The sequence below is a fragment of the Uloborus diversus genome, chromosome 1 (assembly GCF_026930045.1).
Source record: "Uloborus diversus isolate 005 chromosome 1, Udiv.v.3.1, whole genome shotgun sequence".
NCBI lineage: Eukaryota > Metazoa > Arthropoda > Arachnida > Araneae > Uloboridae > Uloborus > Uloborus diversus.
Window position 1 is genome coordinate 120326713 of NC_072731.1, and position 23213 is coordinate 120349925.

Sequence of the window (23213 nt, forward strand, 5' to 3'; positions counted from 1 at the left end):
GAGAACCCCCCGGGCTCCTTTTACTTTGGAGTTAACGTTATACTTGCGGTTGATTTATATCAGCTTCCTCTTAACGCCTTACAGTCGCCTTAGAACAAACAGCACTGAACACAGTAATACCACTTTGAGGCATCGATATATGCACACGTTTGTTACGAAAAGAGGAAGACTATTGGGACGGTTACAGGCTTTATGTTAAACTTGTGTCTCCAAGTAAAAATTCCTTTAAAAATGATCTGGTTAAAGGTGGGCTATATTGATATTTGTAATATTCAAAAATTTCCAAAGCATCATTTTTTTTCTAAATGGCTCCCTCCAAGAATTCTGTCTGGATCCGCCCCTGCTAGCAGAAATAATAATTTTATTTTAAAATTTTAATTTTTCAGCGTTAAGTTGCACCTTAAGATTAAGCAAATCATTTATTGAAATCCGGAAGTCTCTAAGTGGTCTAGTTTCTGAGATATAAGAGAAAGCAGGCATCAGATTTCTCCATGACAATCAGGCCAAGTATAATAAAAGTGCTTAATAACATTTATACAATATTTTCTGCTTTCTTTCAAAAACTTTCAAAAGTCTTTCTTGATAGCATATCAGTACAATTCCTTGTTTTTTTTTCTGAGGGGGTGGCAGTGGAAAGTCATCGAGCCGATGTTTTTACTTCCTTTTACAAAAAAGGAAGTATTGTATTCGCGAAAAAATTTTCACTCAAAAATCGCCCTTAATTTCCATTTTGCTCACCCCCAAATGAATGTTGAGTTTTTTTTTCGATTCGACCACATGCGGAAAAGTGCCTAAGAATGTATAGACACGCGAAATATCCATTTTGACCATCACCGAGGTAATTACAACGACTTTTCTCGTGACGTCTGTATGTATGTGCGTATGTGCGTATGTGCGTATGTATCTCGCATAACTCAAAAATGGTATGTCCTACATAGACTCGTAGAAAAAATCTTTTGACCATTTTTGCGGATTACTGACGATGGTGGTCTGTATGTATGTGCGTACGTATGTGCGTATGTATCTCACATAACTCAAAAATGGTATGTCCTAGAAAGTTGAAATTTGGTACATAGATCGTAGTGGGGTCTAGTTGTGCACCTCCTATTTTGGTTGCATTCAGGTGTTTCTAAAGGGGTCTTTTGCACCTTTTTGGGGGGAAATCATTGTTAATTTCGATGCAAACTCAAGTGGTGTTATAATTTGGCGGTCACTTGGCGATATATCGCCAGTCTTTTGGTTGCCAAGTTTTGTCGCCAACTTGGCGAAAAATTTGGCGATTTTTTTTTTTTTTTTAAATCTGCTTTCAATGTGGCCATTGCTAGTGATATTTAAAGAGTTAGAGAGAGAATCCCATTAAAATTGCAATAATAGGGAAATAGCATTAAATTGGTGTAAAAGGAAGTCATGTGATGCACACATCAGCTCGTTATTTATTATTTTTACTTCCTTTTACAAAAAAGAAAGTATTGTTTTCGCGAAAAAATTTTCACTCAAAAATCGACCTTAATTTCCAATTTGCTCACCCCCGAATGAATGTTGAGTTTTCTTTTCGACTCGACCACACGTGGAATATCCATTTTGACGATTCCCGAGTTAATTACAGCAAGTTTTCTCGTGACGTCTGTATGTACGTAAGTGAGTATGTATGTCACATAACTCAAGAACAGTAGGTCCTAGAAAGTTGAAATTTGGTACGTAGACTTCTAGTGGGGTCTACTTGTGCACCTCTTCTTTTGGTTGCATTCGGGTGTTTCTAAAGAGGTCTTTTGCCCCTTTTTGGGGAGAAATCATTGTTAATTTCGATGTAAACTCAAGTGGTGTTATAATTTGGTGGACATTTGGCGATATATGGCCAGTCTTTTGGTCGGCAAGTTTTGTCGCCAACTTGGCGACAAATTTCGCGATTCTTTTTTTTTTTTTTAACTAGTTCCAATTTGGCCACAGTGGGGATATTTAGAGAGTAAACTATTGAATGACATTAAGAATTGCCAATAATGGAGAAATGACATTAAATTGGGGTAAAAGGAAGTCGTGTGATGCACACATCAGCTCGTTTAGACTGTAGAAGTCAACTCCAGGTGGAAGAAAAAAGTTTTCCTATTTTGGTCATAAGAAAGAATTAACACTGGATTTTAAGAGAGTTTTTTAAAAACCTCCTAGTGAAACAAAAACTTTTTTTTTTTGACTTCAAGAAAATGGTATCAAGAGTAAGAAAGAAAAGGGGAGGTGAAGAATGGTACGTTGGTTTAAGAAGCAGAATTTGAAAAAGTACTAACTATTGGGATTTTAGTAGAAACAGAAATAGGGTGGCTAATAAGAGAAAAGATTTTAACAGTTGGGATTCAAATAATCGCACAGCAGTAAATAAAAGTAAGATGGACTTACTTAAGGTTTTATACCAATGCTCATAGTATTAGGAAAGAGATGGAAGAATTGAAAAGCATAATAATAGACGAGAGGTTGGATATTATTGGAGTTACCGAGGCATGGGCTACCGAAAATGATGCTGATTTATTATCTACTAGTAGTACCCTCACGGCCTTGCCCGTAGTAGAAAAATTAAAAGGTCTTCTGGTTTGCTTGTATATTTACAAATAATGTATGGTGAATTTCTCGCCAATTGGTTTTGTGCCCGTGTTACGGTTCCACGTTATGATAATTTCGTAATTTACTTGTCCATCATTTTGTTCTTAAAATTGGAATAGAAAAAGAACCACATCGAATTTTTGAAAAATCGCTTCGAGGTGCACACCCCCATGCTACAAACTAATTCTGTGCCAAATTTCACGAAAATCGGCCGAACGGTCTAGGCGCTATGCGCGTCACAGACATCCTCCGGACAGAGAGACTTTCAGCTTTATTATTAGTAAAGAAGATTGCTGGGTGTAATTTGTTTAGATAAGATAGAGTAGGTAAAAGGTGTGGTGGGGTTTTATTTTATGTTAGAGACACTTTAACTTGCAATGAATTGGTAATTAATGATAAGCCTAATGAGATTGATATGATTTCGCTGGAGTTGATGAGAAATACAGGCAAGAAATTACGTTTAGGGAACATTTATAGGCCACCCAACTTAAGCCAGGATCAAGATGAACAGATGTTTAGTATTATTAGTGACATTTCAAGCAAGGGATCTGTCATCATAATGGGAGATTTTAATTTTGCAGGAATTGATCGGAATAATTTTTAACAAAGTAATAGCAGAGAAGAGGAATTTTTGAAAGTAATTGGTGATTGTTTCTTAGATTAAATTGCAACTTATGGTACTTGACAGGACGTGATTTTGGATCTATTTTTCTGTGACATGGAAGGTTCTGTTCAAGGGTTATGTGTAAAGGAACACATTGGAGATAGTGACCACAACAGTATTACAACAGTTTGGGATTAAATTTGATATGCACAAAGCAGAGAATTTTTGGTTTGTGCCCAATTTCAGAAATACTGATTTTCTGGCACTTAGGCAGAGTTTGAAAGCAGTTTTTCTTCGGGAGTGGACAATAGCGATGTGAAACTTCAGTGGGCAGAGTTTAAGGAAAATTTAGCGAAAACGGTTGGGGGGGGGGGGGATCATGTTTCCTTTAGGAGAAAGGTTGTCAACACAAAAATTTGGCCGATTAGGTTCTCTAGGGAAACTAAAGACGCTCTAAATTACAAGCAAGCCGCTTTTCATAGGTTTAAAGAAACTGGTCACTGTGCATATTAAAAGTTTTTTTCTTTTTTTTATTTCTCTGGACAAGGCATTTTTTTATTTATGAGTAAAATAATTGGAACTTAGCTGGGCCATTGCTTATGGATCCTTCTAGTAGGTAACACTTTCATGTGAGAATGAAAATAAAAAAGAAAACAAAAGGTTTCGGAATTGAAAAATATTTGCGTTCAAAAGTTACATTTTCAGGAGAATGACCCATATACACTATGCGTCGCTTCAATGGTACATAATCTACTTCAATAATCTTAAGTCATCAAGCAAATTAGGAAGCAAATGAAGTCTTGGTTGCAGTTATGCTTTTTGGACTATTTTGAAATGCAAAAGACTAAAAAATAATAATTGAAAAATTTAAAAAGAGCTGCTTGGATTTTTTTCCATGTAACTTTAGAAAGGTTAGTCAATCTGCCTTGTATATTTACGTACCTAATAGAAATGCTGCATAGACTTAAAAAAAGAAAAAAACAAAAGAAAAACTATTTAGCAAACTTGCATTACAGTCGACTCCCGCTACAACCCGATCCAACTTACGCGAAATGGCTATAACGCAAGTTTTTTCACCAGTAAAGAATTTTAGACATAACGCGAAATCCCCTCATTTTCCTTTTTCTTTATTCTAAATGTAAAAGTTGTTGAAATATAACAACACCTAAGAGCGCTGTTTTAACTTGTGAATATATAGAGAGAAAAAGCGAAAGTAGTGTTTCTGACAGTTAAAGAAAATCTTTAGATTATGTGCTTGAACAAATGCGTCGAAGGTAGCACGACAATTAAGTATGAGTGAATCTTCCATATGGGCAACTAAAGGTCAAGAAAAGGAAGTCTGTAGAAGTTCATCGAGTAGTATATAAGCAAAATGTAAAAATTATGAAAATGGAAGCTGTTCTTGTATTGTGAATCAGGAAGAGGAGTGTGCGTTGCCATAGATGGAAAGGTAATAAAAGAACTAGTGAAGCAACTGTATTATGTATTTAAAAATATATAAGAATAACAGTTTGATCATGCAGCATAACTCATCATATTCACTTTTTTAAGTTACAAACATCATTACTGGATCCACTGTACAGTAAAACTATAGTGCATTTGTTTTTCTTACTACATACTGTACTCGCCATACTGGTTTATTGTATGTCTTTTTTCGTCCATTGATTATTGATTTTGTGCATCGTAGCAACTTTTTATGCTGAATAAAACGTTCTTTTTAAATTTAAAATAGAAATAAAAATTCAGTTTTTTATGTAAGAAACAGTACTGTATGGTTAAGAAATGCTTTTTAACAATTTGAGGTGGTGTTTACAAGTGTCTAAAATAATTGGATATGTTTATAAAAGTTTTTATACATATCCTTTTCCACAACGCGAAATTTCGACTTATGCAAGGGGTCTTGGAACGCATCCCTCGCGTAAGTCGGGACTCGATTGTACCTTAAAAAATAAATTTCTTAATTTATTAAATCTGTAATTTGTCTATAAAGCTTTGCTAGTTACTTTGCATTAATTAGATTTTACTCTTTGCAATAACATGTAAAATTTATGAAAACATTTGGGGGAAAACAATGAAATTTTTCAAAAAAAAAAAAAATATTTTGAAAAAAAAAACCATATGTTTTTTTTTTTTTTTTAAACCACTTGGTTTAAACCAAACAACTCTGACATTCTGGAAACTTTTTTTTGAAAGGGAAGAAATCATTGTTAAAATTTGACAATCTTGTGGTATTGAATCCAAAAAAAAAAAACTCTTTTGTGTAGGTGTAGATCAACTCTTCTGTTCTATTTTTTAAAAGGTAAGTCTTTGACCAGAGAGAATTTTTCCAGAGCTCAGAAACCATAATTATTACATCTAGTTTGAGCTTAATATGTTCAATGCAGATGAAATTGTGTGGCATATATTTACCTTAAATAAAATGAGAGATTAAAAAGAGAAAAAATGAGAGAAATGTCCAGATTTTTTTAATATCACAGCTTTTACAAACAATGATTGTTTACATAAATAAAACCAGTCATTTGCAAACATAAAATTAAAATGCGCTTCACTAACTTAAAGCATGTAAAAAATTGTCTTTAGGAAATGCAAGAAGAGCAAAGCGCTTCAAAAACTGGCGACTTTCTACAAATGAATTTTTTGGGTCACGGATACAGCTGATTGCATCATTCACCTGGCAACGCAAAGCAGAATATGGTTTCTTATCTAACAAAGCATTTAGTTTTTCCAAAGCTTTCAAAGCCGCTTGAGATGGCTGAGGGAGTTTTGGAGATCTTTTTTGGCTACCACTGTCCTCAGGAGTTAAATATCCGGACGCCATTGCCTCCAACCGAATGGGAGCATTGTCAGGAATTTGCAGAAGCAGGTATGCAACCATGGCACAGCACATAAATCTGAAACTGAAAAATAAAGGGCATTTTACAATAAAGTAGCGAAATTAAAAATTAATAATAATTACTGTCATGAGAATTTTAATTGCAATCGCTGAATTATTTCACAAGATTCATTCACAAGAACACAATTTACTATCATTCTTAGCCACATGAATTAAAAAATACTTGATGCCAAATGGAATAATTGTGATAGAAGTTTCCATCATCAAACTTTTTAACTCTGATATTGCAGTGTGGTATTTTATTAATAATATTATTAAAAAAAATCATTAAAATGAAATATCAAACTAATTAAAAATCAAAGCGTATGCGTTTTTTTTAATAACAAACTAGAAGGCATACGATGTAACCTCCTATACAGCCCTGTTTAGAACACATTATTTGAAATAATATGAGTTCAAGTTCCAGAAAAGAAGTTTTTAAAGAGTCATACATACTTAACAGAAAGCTCTGAGTGACGCCCAAATCCAATAGCACCAAGAACTCCAGTGTTTACTCTATCTTCACTGAAAGCATTTAGCTCATTGCAGAATGAAAGGAGAACTTTTTGAACACTCTGTTTAGGTGAGAAAACAACATTTAGATTTACTTCACATGAAGTTCATACAACAATATAAAAATATATCACACATAACATAGGAATATAAAAATGTGGATAAAAACTCACATGTTTACACCTCAAGACTTCTATACTTCGGGCAAATCAAACCTAGTAGCAATGTGAAGGCTACGCAGATCCTAATCACAGCATTATGATGGTCAGGGCCAGGTTAGGTCTGCCCCAACTATTGTATTTTGCTTTGAAATGAGTGTTTTTTATTTTTTTGAAGTACAGAAGACAGTTACCATAAAAGCAATGAATTGCTGTAAGCAACGTGAAATTGCACAGAAGAGCCAAATGTGGTTCATCTTATTAAACTGCAAATTCTTTTAGGTATTAACAACAATGCATGCCTTAATGCAATGGTTGCCTTAAAACAATAATCCTAGACTGAACTGCTCAGCGCCTAACGTGCCAAGCGACCACGCTACCGGAACCCAGCCCTTTTGCGAGTGAAGCGGATGTTTTTTCTTTGGTAATAACAAATGTTTCACCAAACAAACAAAAAGATATAAAATCACATAAACAGTAGCTTTCAAATCTTTATATATTAAGAGCTGCGTTGCCCGGCTTTACCCGGTCTACCTTGAGAACAAAAATTGTGTCAAGTGACATATATTCAACAATTAATTAAAAGAATAATTTAATAACTTAAAGAATAATTTAAATAAAAGAAAAAAAAACACCATGCAAAATGACCTTTCCAAACAATGACGACAGATATTAAAATACTTTTAAGAAATTAAAATGCGAAAGATGGATTTTAAAAGCGTAACCATGGAAACCCGAAAATAAAATGGTTGACAACCTGAATCAAAATCTCATATTTTGAAATTGATTTAAAAACACTTGTAACTTTTTTTCCTTTGAAGATAGAAGCTAATTTTTTCGACCAAAGGTCGAGAGAGATCTGGAGTAAAAAATCTCGCTTTTTCCAATGCTGCCAAAAAGAAAACTGTGGGACGATTCCTTCACTTTTTATTGATAGATTTAATGAAGAAAGTAGTGCCTAAATTTCAGCTAAGCCTAAAAAAGTTCGAGCTAAAAACGCAAATTACTTCCGCCGTAATTAAGTTAGAGCATTGAAATAAATTGTTTAGAACGCAGAAAATTCTACCCTTTTTAACGATATATAATATTAATGTGCGCAAGTAATTTTTCACCCCTTTAATAGCCAATAATAGGCAATTTACGTGAAATTTGGGTCTAAATTTGAATATAAAAAGAACTATTTATCGGATTTTTTTGAATTATAGCCTATGTTACTCAGTAAGAGAGCACCTTTCATATAATGAAAGAATTTTTCAAATAGGTGCAGTGGTTCCGGAGATTACCTCAAACATAAAAACACAAAAAAATCCGCCCTCTCTCTTTATAATATTAGTAAAGATCAACACTTAAAATAAAACCATAATAATTTTAAATAAATATTTCTACGATGACCAATTTAATCCGAAGTACAAAGCTTTATAAACTATTGTACTATTAATATGAGTTGCCGGGACAAAATGAATATCACTGGTAAGAGTCATTTTCCCATTATTTAATTGACTAACTCTGTAAAACTATCTTCTAACACAATCCCATTGTGAGGGAAAAAGAGTGAAGTCTTCCAACTACACAAACATTGTGTATTAGATCGCGGAGTGCAAGTGGCCAAGAGACGAAGACCAGATTCTTTCATCTTCCACCTAATTACCACATCATTCACTAAAGCCACGTAAGACCAGATGCCAATGCCCACTACACGTGTCTAATGCAATTGGCTTGAGTCAGCAATGATGAGATAAGCCACTCCTTCTTCAGCGTCACACTCGTGCCACCCCCTTCAATGACCTTCACATGTGCAGACGAAGAGAGAGCAAGATAACATTTGATAACTTTCCGATTAGGAATCGTTGAAAAATACAATCCGTGAAAAATACAATGTAGGAAAGTACTGATACTAGATTCATATGATGCAGATTGAATAGTAAGAAGTGAGAAACATAGCATAGCATTTTTATCTAACAGATTTCTCACTCATTTGAATAAGTGATGGAGAAATTCTCCACACCCTGGATTTGAACTTACAGGCACAACCTACTAGCACTTATGGTATCACTCAGCAGTTTTATTAAAAATTATATTCATGAACAAAAATTTTTTATTTCTTTCTTGGTTTTAAGTATAATAGGGGTAAACCTTCTACGCACCTGAACTTCATCCTCAGAAGTTAGTATAATGCACAACTCAAGAATTTTGTCCCATAAAAGGAGAGATTTGGCTTCACAATTTTCACTGGAAAAGGAAAAAAAAAAGAATTTTTAGGTCCTACTTCCTTCCCAAAATATTTTTAAGCATGAAATTGTACTTAAAAAACACAAATAACAGTATGAAATGCAAAAAATAACGATAACAATTTCAAATATGTGTTTCAAGGTTATAAGGAACTTTTTTTTTTCAATACAAACGAAATGAGCTTTTGGCGAAAAAGGCACATAGCAAAAGATAATTCTAATAGTTATTTGTGCATTTTTGCTTTAAAAATAAGTTAACATCATCTATAGTAAAACTATTTCAAAGTCACCTCTTTTCGTGGTGAAAATAGATCATAAGAGAGGCAGTCATTACATGAAGGTTTATCAGAAAAAATCAATTATTTAATGACATATGCAGAAGTGTCATACAAATAATGAATTTTATGTATGTTAATATAACTAGACAAATACTTCTTAATCTGCTTAATCTTTCTGCTAAACTTTAAAAAAAAAGCAAACTTCTTAGAAGCTTGGAGAGAGTGACAGGTGTTCTAATGAAAAAATTTTTTCCCAGGAGCAGGGTGGGTACTGACCACAATAATCTGATGAAAGCTGCCTGGAAAATCTCCCTTAGAAATTGTTAAAAAAATGACCAATTTACATGAAAACAGCGGTCGCATATGGAAGTGATAGGAAATAGTCTGTTTAATGCCACAAAAAGTGTGAGTCTAGACTGATATAGACATTTGACAGCAAGAGACAAAGAGACATAAGGTAAGATTTTACAAAATAACATTAAAGCTCCAGCAAATGCTTTTCCCCCCTCAAAAATCCAAATACGAAATTCAAAGTATAAGTTTTTCTTGCCAAAAGTAGTGTAGATATAACAAACTTTTCAATGAACCTTAAATCGTAAAAAAGTAGCAGTACCTGACTCTTGCTCTTCTTATCCAATCAACGAGAGACCAGACTAGTTGTTTCTTAGATTCTGTTGAAGTCATATTGGACCTTTTTTGCAATACATAGCAGTACATTGCCAAAAATGCTCTTTTCTGAACACACACTTGCACAAATTCATCACAGTGGCCATAAGGCACTTGGAAATAAGAAGATATCAGCTGGAAAATAGAAGAAGCTTCAACCGCATCTTGGGAATCTAAGAGGAAAATGAATAATAGTTCAGAAAAAGTTTTTGCTTTGAATGATTGGAACAGTTTAATTTTCTCTTTTCTTCCCTGAATCACCTTTTGGATTTTATTTAAATAAATACCTTTCAGTGTAGTTAAATTTTAGATCACAGCTACATTTCTTGTTTAGAATCAGTTAGAAGTAGAGTTGAATCCGGATAAATAGCACAAAGTGGACAATGTCTGGCCAAATTTCAAGAATATAGATTTTCTTGAAATTAACTACAAACAAATGAAAACTCTTTCCCAACATGCTTCAATCTCTTAATGATGCTTCATTTTTGAACTGTCTAACACATTTTCAATATTTTTATCTTCTGATTATAGACTTTTTTTTTAAAAACTGAATTATTAATATTTTTATTTCACAAAGTTTTGGTGATTTTCATCCTGTTTTGTCCACTGTTCATCAACATTTTCTTCAAAGAATTCTCAGAAAATTCTGTTAAATGATATAAAAAAAAAAGAAAAAAAAAGAAAAAAAAAAGAAAAAATCCTGAGTTTTACACCACACAGGATGTCAAGCTTCAACAATGTGCCAAATATTGAAAAAGCCATCACCATGCAAGTAATACAAACTACATATGCATCATGTCTACCATAGTTAAGTGGTTAGTATTTCAAATGCTTCTACATTTAAAATAGGCGTTTATAAATATGTATACACTTACACATAAGATATCAACTACATTGCCACAACTGGGAAAATAACAAAATGCAGTAAAAACAAGAAGGTAGGTAATTGAAACACCTCGATTAATACAGGATTTGCTTCAAAAACAAAGAAAAAAAAGAGAGTCAATGAAAAAAACTCATAAAGCATAAACCATAGCAAAATAAATACCTGCAAAACGTGATTCAATACAGCATTCACAGATGATCACCATGTTTGCCATAGTATTTAGACAACAGCAAGATGATTTAAGACAAGGAAGTAGCAGTGGGCTGCGGTGATTTGAAGTCAACCACAAAACAACCGAATCTGTTGCTACTTTCTCAAGTGTAGGTTCAGCAATACTGTTAAGAAAGCCAATCACTTCTCTAACAAGAGGCAGAGCATTGGTGACTATCTCATCTGATTTTACACCTTAAAAAAAGGCAAAAATGGATTACTTAACACGAAAGTGGGAAAAATGAAAGTTATACAAACATTTTTAAATATATTATAAAAAATTGTTCTGTTAGGCAAAACAGAATAAAATAAAAAGAACTTTCATAGAAATAACAATTGAATTTCTACAGCAAAATTTTCATAATTAGATTTTTTTTAACTAAATGTTCATGGTATTTAATAAGGACAACATAATGAAACACTCAAGGTTATCCACTAACAATTATGGTGGAAGAAAGCATAATGTTTTTATGGGTTAGTCATCATTTTTTGAAAGATTTCTCAATACTTTTATAAAGGCATTAATTGTTCGGCATCACTAAAATGTACAAATGTATTTAAGGTCAAAAGAATTTGCATAATGCAGTATTACTAGGTCACATTAAACATTACAGTTTCATTGCTTTTAGTTAAAAGAATTGTAAATTGTAATCTTTTGAGGAAAGTAGAGTAACCACGATATTGTGAATATTGTAAAAGTTGAAGGTTTAGAACTTTGTTCACAACCACTTGAATTTATTTTTATTGAATTTCTTACTGAACAGGAATGCTGTGCAAGAATTATTTAAGAGTTTCAGTAAATTGCACTCTTGCAAATTGAAACAACAAAAGCAAATAAATTTTGTTTTGCTCACAGCTATACTATAAAGCAAATGTGTAAAAATATTTTATTTGTAGAGGAAAAAATGAGAGACGTAGAGTATGGCAATTTCTTTATAGATTTAAAAAAAATTATTTTTAGGATAAAAACAAGACTTTGCTCCCCCTCCCATTCTTTCAAGTTGAAATCAAGAATGTTTAAATTATCAGTGCAGTAGATAGGTTTTACAAAGTCCAGGGCATAAGTGAAAGAAAAAGCAAACACACATAAAAACACACACACACACACAATTGAAGAATTAAAACTAATCATTTAATTGAAGGTATAACTATTTAATGGTTTGATAAATATTTACACATTTTGCTTTCACATTCTAACAAATTGACAAAAAAAGGAGGGGCTGAGGTGGTAAAGCGATTGTTTTTAAACTTAAAACTGAAGACATTATTTCTATCATTGCTCATGAATTTATTTAATATTAATTGTCAAAATGTATGTTTTTTGTTTATAGTTTTCTAAAAATATCTTTAAATTATCAAAGCTGCAATCCAAATTGAACTAACAAAGAAATTCTAACATGGAGAATGCAAATGTTTCACAAAAAAGGGAAAACAGCATAAAAACAAGCAGCACTCCTTAGGTGCTCCATCGACATAGTTTTCTTAGAGGATTAAAAAATAACAGTTAAGCCTTAATGGACAACTTCTTACTTGTCTATTACTCACATGGATATTCTGTATTTGATTCATGCACAAACATACATAGCTGTTATTAAACACAAGAATGGTTTGATAGGAAGTATATCAAAAATAACTTTTTGTGTTTACCTTTTGACACAACTACTTCAATATCTTTCAGTAGAGATGGCAACATGGTTTTAAAATTGTCTGAGTTTTTTAAAAATAATTCCTTCTTAGCTGAAATACACACAGATAGTGAAGATGTGTATTTATGTAGGTACAACAAACGTTTTGGTGTGCAGCAACCTTCTGAGCTTGAATTTGCACTCATGCAACATAAAAATTTCAAAAATCTGAAATAAAAAATAATTATATAACAGGTGAAGCAATAGTTGATTAATTTATCACATACTTCATCCGTTTTGGAGAAAAAAAATCACATAAAGAAAATTATGCAAACTAATATCTCAATGGGTGGGGTTTTTTCATTCAATAATTGCTAAAAGATAGAGTAGTATTGATTTTTATTATCATAATACCATTAAAATACTTCATAAAATATGAAAAAAGCTATATATTAAGTAAATTCAGATGCAGAGGATTTTTCTTTGCAAAGCATATTCTTGGAAAGAATCAGTTGAATCAAACTTTCAGGGAGAATTTTTTTTTTTTTTTGAAGAGCTTTATTATTATTTTTTATAAAGTTAATATTACATGTTCTCATTGCTAAAGGAAAAAAAAATAATTAAGTCTCCTATGTTTAGCTTTGTAAATATCTCATTTCATTAAATATCTTTCATAAGAGATTTTAAATTCTGATTATCCTTAATGCATAGGGCAGAGTTCTCACAGCTTTTTCTAAAATCCCACTCAATTAAAATCCTTTTGCATGCTGTTCCCACTGTTCTCCATTAGCGGACATACTTAAAAAATATCGCAAAGTTTCTCATCTCGGATTTTTTACATTTCTCTTTAAAAGATAGCCATAATGCATGGAATCATTATTAATGAGCAAGAATCTAGGAATTTAGCCACAAAGGAACAAGAACAAAATATTGAGAATTGTTTTACTCTTTGGATTTACCAAATGAACATCTTTGGAATTTTAGAGTTTATTTCCTGCTCTTGGTTGCACCACCTTCTGGCAGCAAAATTACCATTTTCAAACATCATTTTTTCTTTTGAAGGCATTGATATGTTTTTCATAATAATTAAAAGTACTTCACTAGCACACGGTTTAGTAAATAACTGCTTTACAAAAAGAATCTTGCAAGAAAAGAAATTTAAATGTAAAGTGTTCTTTTAAAAATTAGTCAATTTCTCTAAAATAATAAGATGCACATTCATTCTAGCAAACAAACTTAACGTTCTCTTTTGATGTTATGCTTGTAAAATAAGTCTTGTGTTACATGATAAGCAAATACTTTGTTCAAATAAATATTTATATAAAATGTTCAAGCAATAGTAATAGTAATAGCAACTTGCTTCTCAATTTTAAAAATCCCACTTAAAACTTTGGTCAGAGTAAGAGAACCCACATTACTTTTTCTCCTAGCGTGAACTCTGGTACAGGGCCTTTATTAAATCTTGCACTGATGAAGAAAATTCACTTAAAAAAAAAAAAAACTTCAGTTTTAAACATAATATTTAAAATTTATATCTTTATCTCAAAAAGTTTCTTTCTCAAAGTTAGTACATATCTACGTGCACCTTTCGCAGTTCTGAGATGACTTTCAATTTTGAGCCAGGCACAAGCACAGCTGGAATTTACCTTCTGGAGCTGAGGGTTGGTCACAACAGTTCTTATATGGATACAAATTGTTGTACTAGAATGCGGAATATGTACGTAAACTAACCCAAGATTTCTGGGGAGTTGCCCCTCACAACCTTCCTTACTGCACCCTTTAAAGTCTTTTCTTTCACAGACATCATTCTCAATATTTGATGTTCGGCCCACCTATATGCCTTTAGCTAATATTGTGTCAATGAAGGGGGGGGGGAGACTTGATGAGATAAGGATTAAAAATTAAAAAAAAAATATTATATGTATCTTAAATAGTTTTGTTTTAATAAATTGTCCTTATCAATACAAGACTTCAAAAACACTCTGTACTTCAGAGAAATAATAAAAGAATTTAACTGCGGAAAGGACACTCCAGCAGAATGTTTTCCTTGTTATAGTATCTTCATAAAGTATTACAGGATAAAAAATCATCAATTTTTCAATGCAATTCGTGCCTTTTTCTATTCTAATTCTTAAAAAAATATCAAGCATTAAGTTCATATAACTTTTAATACAATTAAGTTTATATCTAACATAACAGAGCAGCCACAAAATATCAAGAATAATGCATTTTAACTATCCTACAATTGCATGCTTTTATTTAAATCAAATATGAAACTACATATTACTAAAAGCATTGAAAATTATCTCAGAAATGAGACAATCTCTATCAGAGCAAAAAAAAAAAGGCAATTGTCAAAAAAAATAGCTTTTCAAAAAACGAGGGAAAAAATAGGCTTAAAGTGGCTATGATCATGAGCTCTTAACAAAATTTATAATCAGTAAAATTAAATAAGTTTTTTTCATAGCTGGTTATAAAAAAGATCACATTATTTCACTTTTTTTCCTAGATTGCTTCAAAGATTTTACAAGAAGTTTCTTTTGTTAAAATTACTGTCTAATTATTTATCTAAAGCTGTTCCAATCTATAAAAGTCAGAAAAAGAGCCCTGGGTCACTGATGTAAAGTATAACAATAACAAACGTGATATATGAAGAACCATAACTTACTGAAATAGAAGAATTTGATGTGCATTTTGCGAAACTCCTAGTAAAATTTTTGCAATATCTGGTCCTGAGAAAAACAAGCTCAATAGTCCTTCAACGTCATCTAAGTGAAGAAAATACCATGGCAAAGTTTCAAGTTCTTTAAAGTCGTTTTGTTGAAATTTTTTCTGAAAGCAGAAATCATGCATAAAATGTGACATTAAATCACTTTATCATAGCAGAACAAAATTGAAAACAAGTTGATTTTTCTTTTTTTACATAATGATCACAACTATTTTGGTTTATATAAGTCAGACATATTCTGAAACAGAATTAACTAGCATAGCAATTTTTGTATCATAGAATAATGAGCGATTTCTGCAATAATGAAATTGCAGAAGTTTTGTTTAATACACATGAAAGTTGTTTAAACAAATTTATGTAGTTAAGTTCAAAGTAAGGGGGAAAAAAGGGATATTGCTAGTATGATATTTAAAAAAAATCCCGTATCATAATGCAAAATAGTTTTGGTTGCTATTTCGTAGCAAAATGAAAAACTAAGTTTTGCATGTCAATAGTAAATCCACTCATTAAAAAGTTGGTGCTTCTTTTTTGACAGCAACACAAAACAATGAAAATGTTCTCGGTGTCTTTCAGCAACAGATACCAAGAGCCAAATTTGGAAGAACACAAAATGATAGAATTTGTCACAGATGCTCTAATTTAGAACTTTATCATGCCTTTAAGGAAACTACTGCGATCAAATTTGTAAAAATCCAAAGATTTACCATATTACCCTGCATTAACCGGCATGCCGCAAAATTCGGCGGTCACCAGATTTTCAATAACACTTGCCTGGTCCTTTCCGGCATGCCGGAAAAATCGAGGTTAGGAAAAAAAGGATAATGCTATCAAAAATATATGTTCAGCTTAAAATGAATATAAGTTCTATACATATGTTATTATTATTAATAAACAGTTTAATAATTAAATCCATTAATAATTACCTACCATAAATAACAAGTGCATATTATATGCAATGCAATTTTTTTTTTTTTTTTTTTTAATAACAAGAAGGTTACTTTTGGGATTTATTTATTTTTTCCTTACAGTGGTTTGCTTTCTGATTTGAACTGAATCAAGACATTTATTTTTGTTTTGTTGCAAGATAAACCTCAAATTATCCGACATGTCGGAAAATTCGAATTTCCCGGCATGCTGGTGTACCTCTCCTTTTTCCAGCATGATGGGTAATACGGTAATTGGGCTGGACATGTTATTCGATTGAACAATGAAGGTTCAATCCATAATTTATTTTTGGCCAAACCCACTGCATCTAGAACTAGGGGCCGACCTAGCTTAAGATGGGTCGATTGCCTAGAAAATGATTTTTGCTATTCAGACGGAATAACTGGTAGACCACGGCCAAGAAAAGATAAGCCAGGGAGAAAATTCCTAAGAAGGCCAGGAACAAAAAAAAAGTCCTTAAGGCAAAGTTATTTAGGCCATATTTCATTTCTAGCCTTCATTTACTAAAAGAAGAGAGTTGGCGATATTAAAATCTAAAAGGAATAAAATTTACTATTGAATATGATTTCAAAGTTCCAAATCTAGCAGATTCTGCACACTATGCATAACACTATGCATCCCACATAATATAAAAAGTTAATTGTGAGGTGATATAACTCCTTACAGGAAGAAATAGGGATAAGAGTAAATTTTTGCTGCAGAGTTGAAACTTTTCTTTTTGTAGGAAATTCTACTAGAAAAATTGAAGCAAATATTTATTTTTTTTAAAAGCAGAAACATTTACTTTTTTTTACATTGGTGGTGGCACCTATAACAATTTAATACATTCTCTTGCAAATTTGCTTGAACTCTTGAAATAAAAATACATTTTCACTTACTTTTCAGAATTGTGAAGCATTTTTTCAGAAACCCTTTATATTTAGTGCCATGATGTTCCAGAAAAGAAATAAATCAAATTATAAAGTCTACCCTAACTTTTTAACACAAATAACATTGCAAAACATGGAATGAAAAGATTTAGTATCACTAGTAAAATGTGGAACCCATTAGTCAATAGAAGAAATAGAATCACTAATACAAGGTGAAACTCGTTAGTTACAGAACTAAACTTTGTAAAATGTGAGCAAAATTTTACTTTTACCTTCTTTGTGGATGTATCCCATCCTGATATGATTAATAACTTAGCAAGGGTTCCTAATGTTTTTCCAACGTATTCAGGAGGTTTCGTTGATGAAACATAACTCATGACATCGAGCCATGGAATTTCTAAGCTGATTTTTGCTAAGAATTCTTTACTTTCCTTTAAATCACTCTGAAGTACCTGAAAAGTTTATAAAAATGCTCAGATATAGTTATGAAAGAAAAGAATGTATAGATAATACGAGCCAAAATGATAAAAGTCACAACATTATGATAAGTTGAGGGTAAATACCAATAAATTGCATGCACCCAAATTATTGAAGCTGATACTGGAAGTACTACATTAAACAAGAAGTTGCGTCTAGAACTATACAAGCCTACTTTCCCGTATACCCATACTACTTTCTAGTACCTGATCAATGTTATCAAAAATAGCTAAAATCGCAAATTGTTTCAAACATATTTTTTTAATATTTTAAGCTAATTTCTAGGAATAATAAAATATTCCTCACTCATCTAAAAAATTAGATGCGTAAAAAATAAATAAATAAATAAAATAAAAAATAAATAAAAAATATATATAAATAAATAAAATAGCAGCACTTTTTAAACAAAGCAGTTAATACACTTTTTTCCATTAAAAAAAATCTTTTTAAAATAAATACATCATATCAAAAAAAAAAAAATCGTTTCTTTTTCCCCTGTTGCCAAAAATAATTTTTTAAATTAATTAATGCGCTTACCAAAATAAATAAAAACAGTAAAATGTCAACTTAAAGAAATACTTTCATTGTCAAAAAAAAAAAAAAATGTCTGCACATATCTTTATGTAGAAACATCAATGACTTCGAAAACTGAATACTTAAATTAAAACTTTAGCGTGAAAATAAAAACAAATCATATCAACACTAATTATTTCCAGATAAACCATAGCTGCGGAGTCGGAGTCAATCTCATTTTGGGATAAAGGAGTCGTAGACATATATCCAAGAATCGGAGTCAGTCATTTGTCCTCCGTGTATAAATTTTTGCCAAAGCTACGAAGTCAGACTTTAAGTCGAAGTCCACTTAATTTTCGGGCACAAAAGTCGAATTCGGAATCAGGTGCCCCTAAATTCTTGGAGTCGGAGTCTGGCGTCAAGCACTATTTCCAACAAAATTTGTTTGAAATAAATCCGCCCTAAAGTACGGAATCTACACTGACTTTCAGTTTCCCCGTAGGCGCTAATGTTAAATTTTTTTGAACTGTTCAAAATTGAACAAAAAATAGTTCAAATCAAAAAGTGAAATATGGGAATGAGGTGTCCTTGTCAAGATCTTTCGAACAAAAAAAAAGTTTGTTCGAATCGGACTATTCATGCAAAAGTTATTGGGGGGGGGGGGGAGACCGACAGACATTTTCCCCCATCTCAATACCCTACTTTCCAATTTTTCGATATTCATTTAATTATTTTATTTATTTTTGACTTTTTTTTTGTTTTTCGCGATATTTTGAAGCTGCATTAAGCCTTCTTTCATGCTTTTTTCTTTTTCTGACTTTTACTGGGAAAGTAGGCTAAAAAAGGGGGAAATAAAGAGGTATCAAGAATATACTCTCAAAAAAGTTGGATCCCATTCAATTGAGACAGAAAGGAAGAACACCAGAACTATTTATTCACACTATCAGGCCATTATGATGGCCTGATAGTGCTGGGGAAGGGGGGGGGGGGGTTTTAAAAATAATGCATTTGAAATATTGCATCAAATGAAACTGATTGGTCAGCCTCAGGGGCGGCAAATAGGGAGATCAAGAGGGGGCGGTCGCACTCCCAAATGTTTTGAAAGGAATAATTTAAAATGAGCAAATTCAATTTACGTAAATCGCAAATCAATGTTCATGAAAAAATAATCTAGCTGTTTCTCTGTAATGGTTGATGAAACTTGACACATTTCCAGACATGAGCAAGTGTTTTCCGTTTTTTGAATGATTAATTAAAAATTCATCAAGCCTTTACTGGTCTTTTCAGAACAGAAAAAACTGATGAAGAATCACAGTTAATTTTAATTGAAGATTTAATTTCATCATATAGGCTAAACATTTCCTTCTTGTGTGCTCTGTAACGATGGTTATGAGAGGCCCGTGCAGTGGTGTAGATGCATGATCTTCACAAGAAATTGCCTTGGTGTTTTAATTTATTGTTACGGTCATATTTTAGGTGTGTTTAATTAATTAGTGTTCATCACTTTCTTCTGCAAGAAACACATTTCAACTACTCAATGCATAGTACGCTTTCATAGATACTTTTTAAAAATACATACTATATTTGAAAAAAATATTTCACATCAACAAATATCTTTTCTGAGGGCACTTTAACTATGCAATCTCGAAGTGACACAAGAGGGTCTTCAAGAGACAACACAAGATGGTCTTTTAAACCATAAAAACCCTTCTCGATAATTTCAAAGCGGTGATTTTGGAAAACGACTCTTTCAATAGTTAAAAAGCAGTGTCCTTTAACATGCCTTCGTTTGAATTTTTATTCGCTTTGTTTGTATTGAGGAGAGATTTTGAACAATGCTTTCTTCAACCAGCTAACCTCAATTTTCGGACTGTTCAAGCTTTAGTTCAAGTTACAATTTGAAACTATTAATAAATGTCGAGTAGATGTATATTTCAACCAAGAAAGCGTGGATCTTTTCAAAAAAATTCTTACTTCAAGACAATTTTAAAAAGGCACAAAGAATATTCAAATGAATTTAGAAGAGGTGACCAAAATGCACATGATGATGTAAAGTCAAACATTGATTTAACATATTGTAAAAAAGAACAGATTCAGATTCTAATGAAATTAATACAACATTTAATGATAAATATTTTCCTGTATTGTTATCTCTATATTCCTGCACTGTTGGCTCTATATTATCTGGATTGGATACAAAATAAAATGTTTCAATTATGAGTAAAATTTCATAGCATGAGCAAGAAGAATTGTTTAGAGATTAGACTACTCAATGGTGAAAAATAAAGACCATCACAATTTTTAAAGTTACCTGGGTGATTTTGAAGCGCAAGATGTGAAAAGTGTGTTTTCATGCATAACTTTGTTTCTTCAATTATTTTTCAACTATTCCAATCAGTTCATCTATTAGAGAAAATTCATTTTTGTGTCTCAGGAGGTTAGAGGATTATTTTTGAAGCTTAATTGGGGGTTTGGGGAGACTTACTGAAAAAAGAACACGACACTGAGCATTGCTGGATTAGGAACAAGATTTCCAGTTATTCTGTTTTTTTAAAAATCAAGCATTAAAATTTTATTAAAAGATGAAAACTAGTATCAAGATACTTTGCATGATAACATTGATTATCAAATAAATTACAAATTTTGTCATAAAAATTTAAATTGTTTTTGAACACTATACTTGATGCTAGCCAATATGTGTTTTGTTCCATACTGAGGTATAATTAATATTTAAGAAACTCGACACCCCAAATGAAATGCTGAAATGCCGCCCCTGGTCAGCCTTGATCTGCAACATAGCTAGCTCAATAAGCTGAGTATAATTCATGCAAATTGAGAACTTATTTCTACCCCTCTCCTCTCCAAAATATGAATGTTTAGAAAGAACACATAAAAAACAAGTGATTTGAAATGATTTACATATTTACTTTACACATTCCTTCGATGTCTTCTGCATCAGGATGAAATTGGTGCCAGGGAAGCTTTAGCAATTCCGTGTGACATAATGATATAGAATAATGGCGATAGCCATGTGACACATAAGACTGTACATAATGGCCCCACAAGTATGACAGTATATACTTTTCGCAATTATGATCTATAAAATAAAATTGAGATAAAAATGGAAACAACAGTTCGTTTGAGAATTTATACTGCAAGCAAAATGATTGAAGGTTGAAATACTAATGGATTACAGCAAAAGCTTTTTAACAGAAAAAAAGTACATACAGGAAATTACAAATGAAATTTTTATTTCAAGAACACCAGAGCAGAAATTCATTAAATGATCAAGGCCAAGTCCTGCTGAAGGACGGTAAAAGACAGTAGCTGCTAAAATGAGTTTTTAAGATATTTGACAGTTTCTGCAATTTGCTACCACTGTAGGCTAAAAGGTTTGAGGTTTGTTAATTATGGTACATATTTTCTTTTTACTTCTCAAAGGTCAATTTAACATTAAAAATATTCCTTCACATTGCAAATGTAGTCACAAATTACTAGATTGTGAAATTATTTACTAGTACATAATATGCTATTCAATTTATTTAATATACAAAATGCAACACTCCTTTCTTAAAGATGACACTTCTTACCTGATGCTACAAAATTAAGGGTAAATACTTAGTTCAGTGAAACTAGTAGTAACTAAACAAAAGAAACATATATGAACTCTTTTGTTACATAAAAAATTTGTTTTGTGAGATTTCCCCCTGCAGTTAAGAATGCAATGTGAAATATTGAAACTATATATAACAAAAATAGCACTTACCTGAACTTTGCCCAGTAAAAATGATTTTAAAATTTGATAAATATAAAATTTAATTGATATACTACAACTGAAAACTTAAGAGTAAAAACATTTTTTTAAAATTACCATAAGATAATCAGGTACACATTTGCATTTATAATAAAATAAATGAAAAACACTTACTAATGAGCAATTGTTCATGAGAATATTTTAAACACATAGTAAACATCTTGAACATGAATTCAGCTTCATTTATTTGGTTATCTGACCATGGGAAACTTAAATGAGCTCCCTCAACAACAGGATGCAACCAGCTGGCAAAAGATTGATCGAGTGTTTTCCAAATGTGAGAAACACCTAAAATAAGACAAAATTTCAATGAGGAAAAAGGTTTTTTTTCTCAGCACATTAAAAAATGTATATCTTTTTAATACTAAGAGAAAACAGACAATACAAACAAAAACAAAATTTGAACAACAAAACCCTTACAAAATACATTAAAACAGCTGCTGGAGACAGGTAACTTTTAAATGATTTCTATAATTCATACTTTGACCAGAATTACCGGTAAATTCTATTGTTCTCAATTATTCTTGAAGCATACTTCTACAAGTGAAAATGATACACTATCACTGTTTGGCTCATTTTTATTGCCAGTTTACATCTTAATATCTTTTTTTTACAAGAAGAAAATCTAAAGAGTTTTAATATTATCAATCTGTCTTGGAGACTTATCTTCACACTTAAGGATTTTAATCACAGACAATCTTCAAGTTTCATCTACTTTCAAGGTATCACTTCCTCTAGTGCACGATTTTTAAAGGTAAATTGGTCATGAAGGAGCAGTTTCACTGTATTTTAAATATTTTATCAGCAATGAACAGTGTAAACAATCACTACATCCCCCCCCCCATTTCTTGTGTTAATCAAATTAAATTGCAGTAATTTTTATGCAAATCTATTTTAACTCATTGAAAAAAAAAGTTCCATAAGACAATAAACATTTTTGGCCATTTTTTAAGCCTTTCGGTAAATATTCAAGATTTTTTTAAAACCATTTTTTCATTTTTTAGATTTTCTTTTCAATTTCTAACTTTTTGACATTGTTAATGAATTTTGTATCAGAGCTCAAGCTTTAAGATAGTTTTATTTGAAAAGCATTTTGCATGTAAAAAGTGTAGGCTTTCTAACTTAGAAGTAAGTTTTGAACATTTTAACTGAAGAAAAATAAAAATTAGAAACAGAAGGGAAACTTTTTATTTAATTGTTAAGATCTAAAGAATTGTTTCTGGACAGTGGGTGTTTCT

General features: G+C 31.7%; 1 protein-coding gene across 1 annotated transcript in view; it reads right to left on the reverse strand.

The window, feature by feature from the left end:
• Nucleotides 1-5644: 5644 nt before the first annotated feature.
• LOC129231776 (ectopic P granules protein 5 homolog) overlaps nt 5645-23213 on the reverse strand; it is a 97160-nt gene continuing 79591 nt past the window's right edge. The window contains exons 21-30 of the mRNA XM_054866144.1: nt 22090-22263; nt 21089-21258; nt 17444-17623; nt 15298-15461; nt 12652-12857; nt 10957-11199; nt 9856-10081; nt 8881-8965; nt 6522-6640; nt 5645-6090 (exon numbers count right to left, since the gene is read on the reverse strand). Coding sequence (XP_054722119.1) covers nt 5742-6090; nt 6522-6640; nt 8881-8965; nt 9856-10081; nt 10957-11199; nt 12652-12857; nt 15298-15461; nt 17444-17623; nt 21089-21258; nt 22090-22263 — 1916 coding nt within the window. The 3' untranslated portion in view covers nt 5645-5741. The remainder of the gene's footprint in view (nt 6091-6521; nt 6641-8880; nt 8966-9855; nt 10082-10956; nt 11200-12651; nt 12858-15297; nt 15462-17443; nt 17624-21088; nt 21259-22089; nt 22264-23213) is intronic.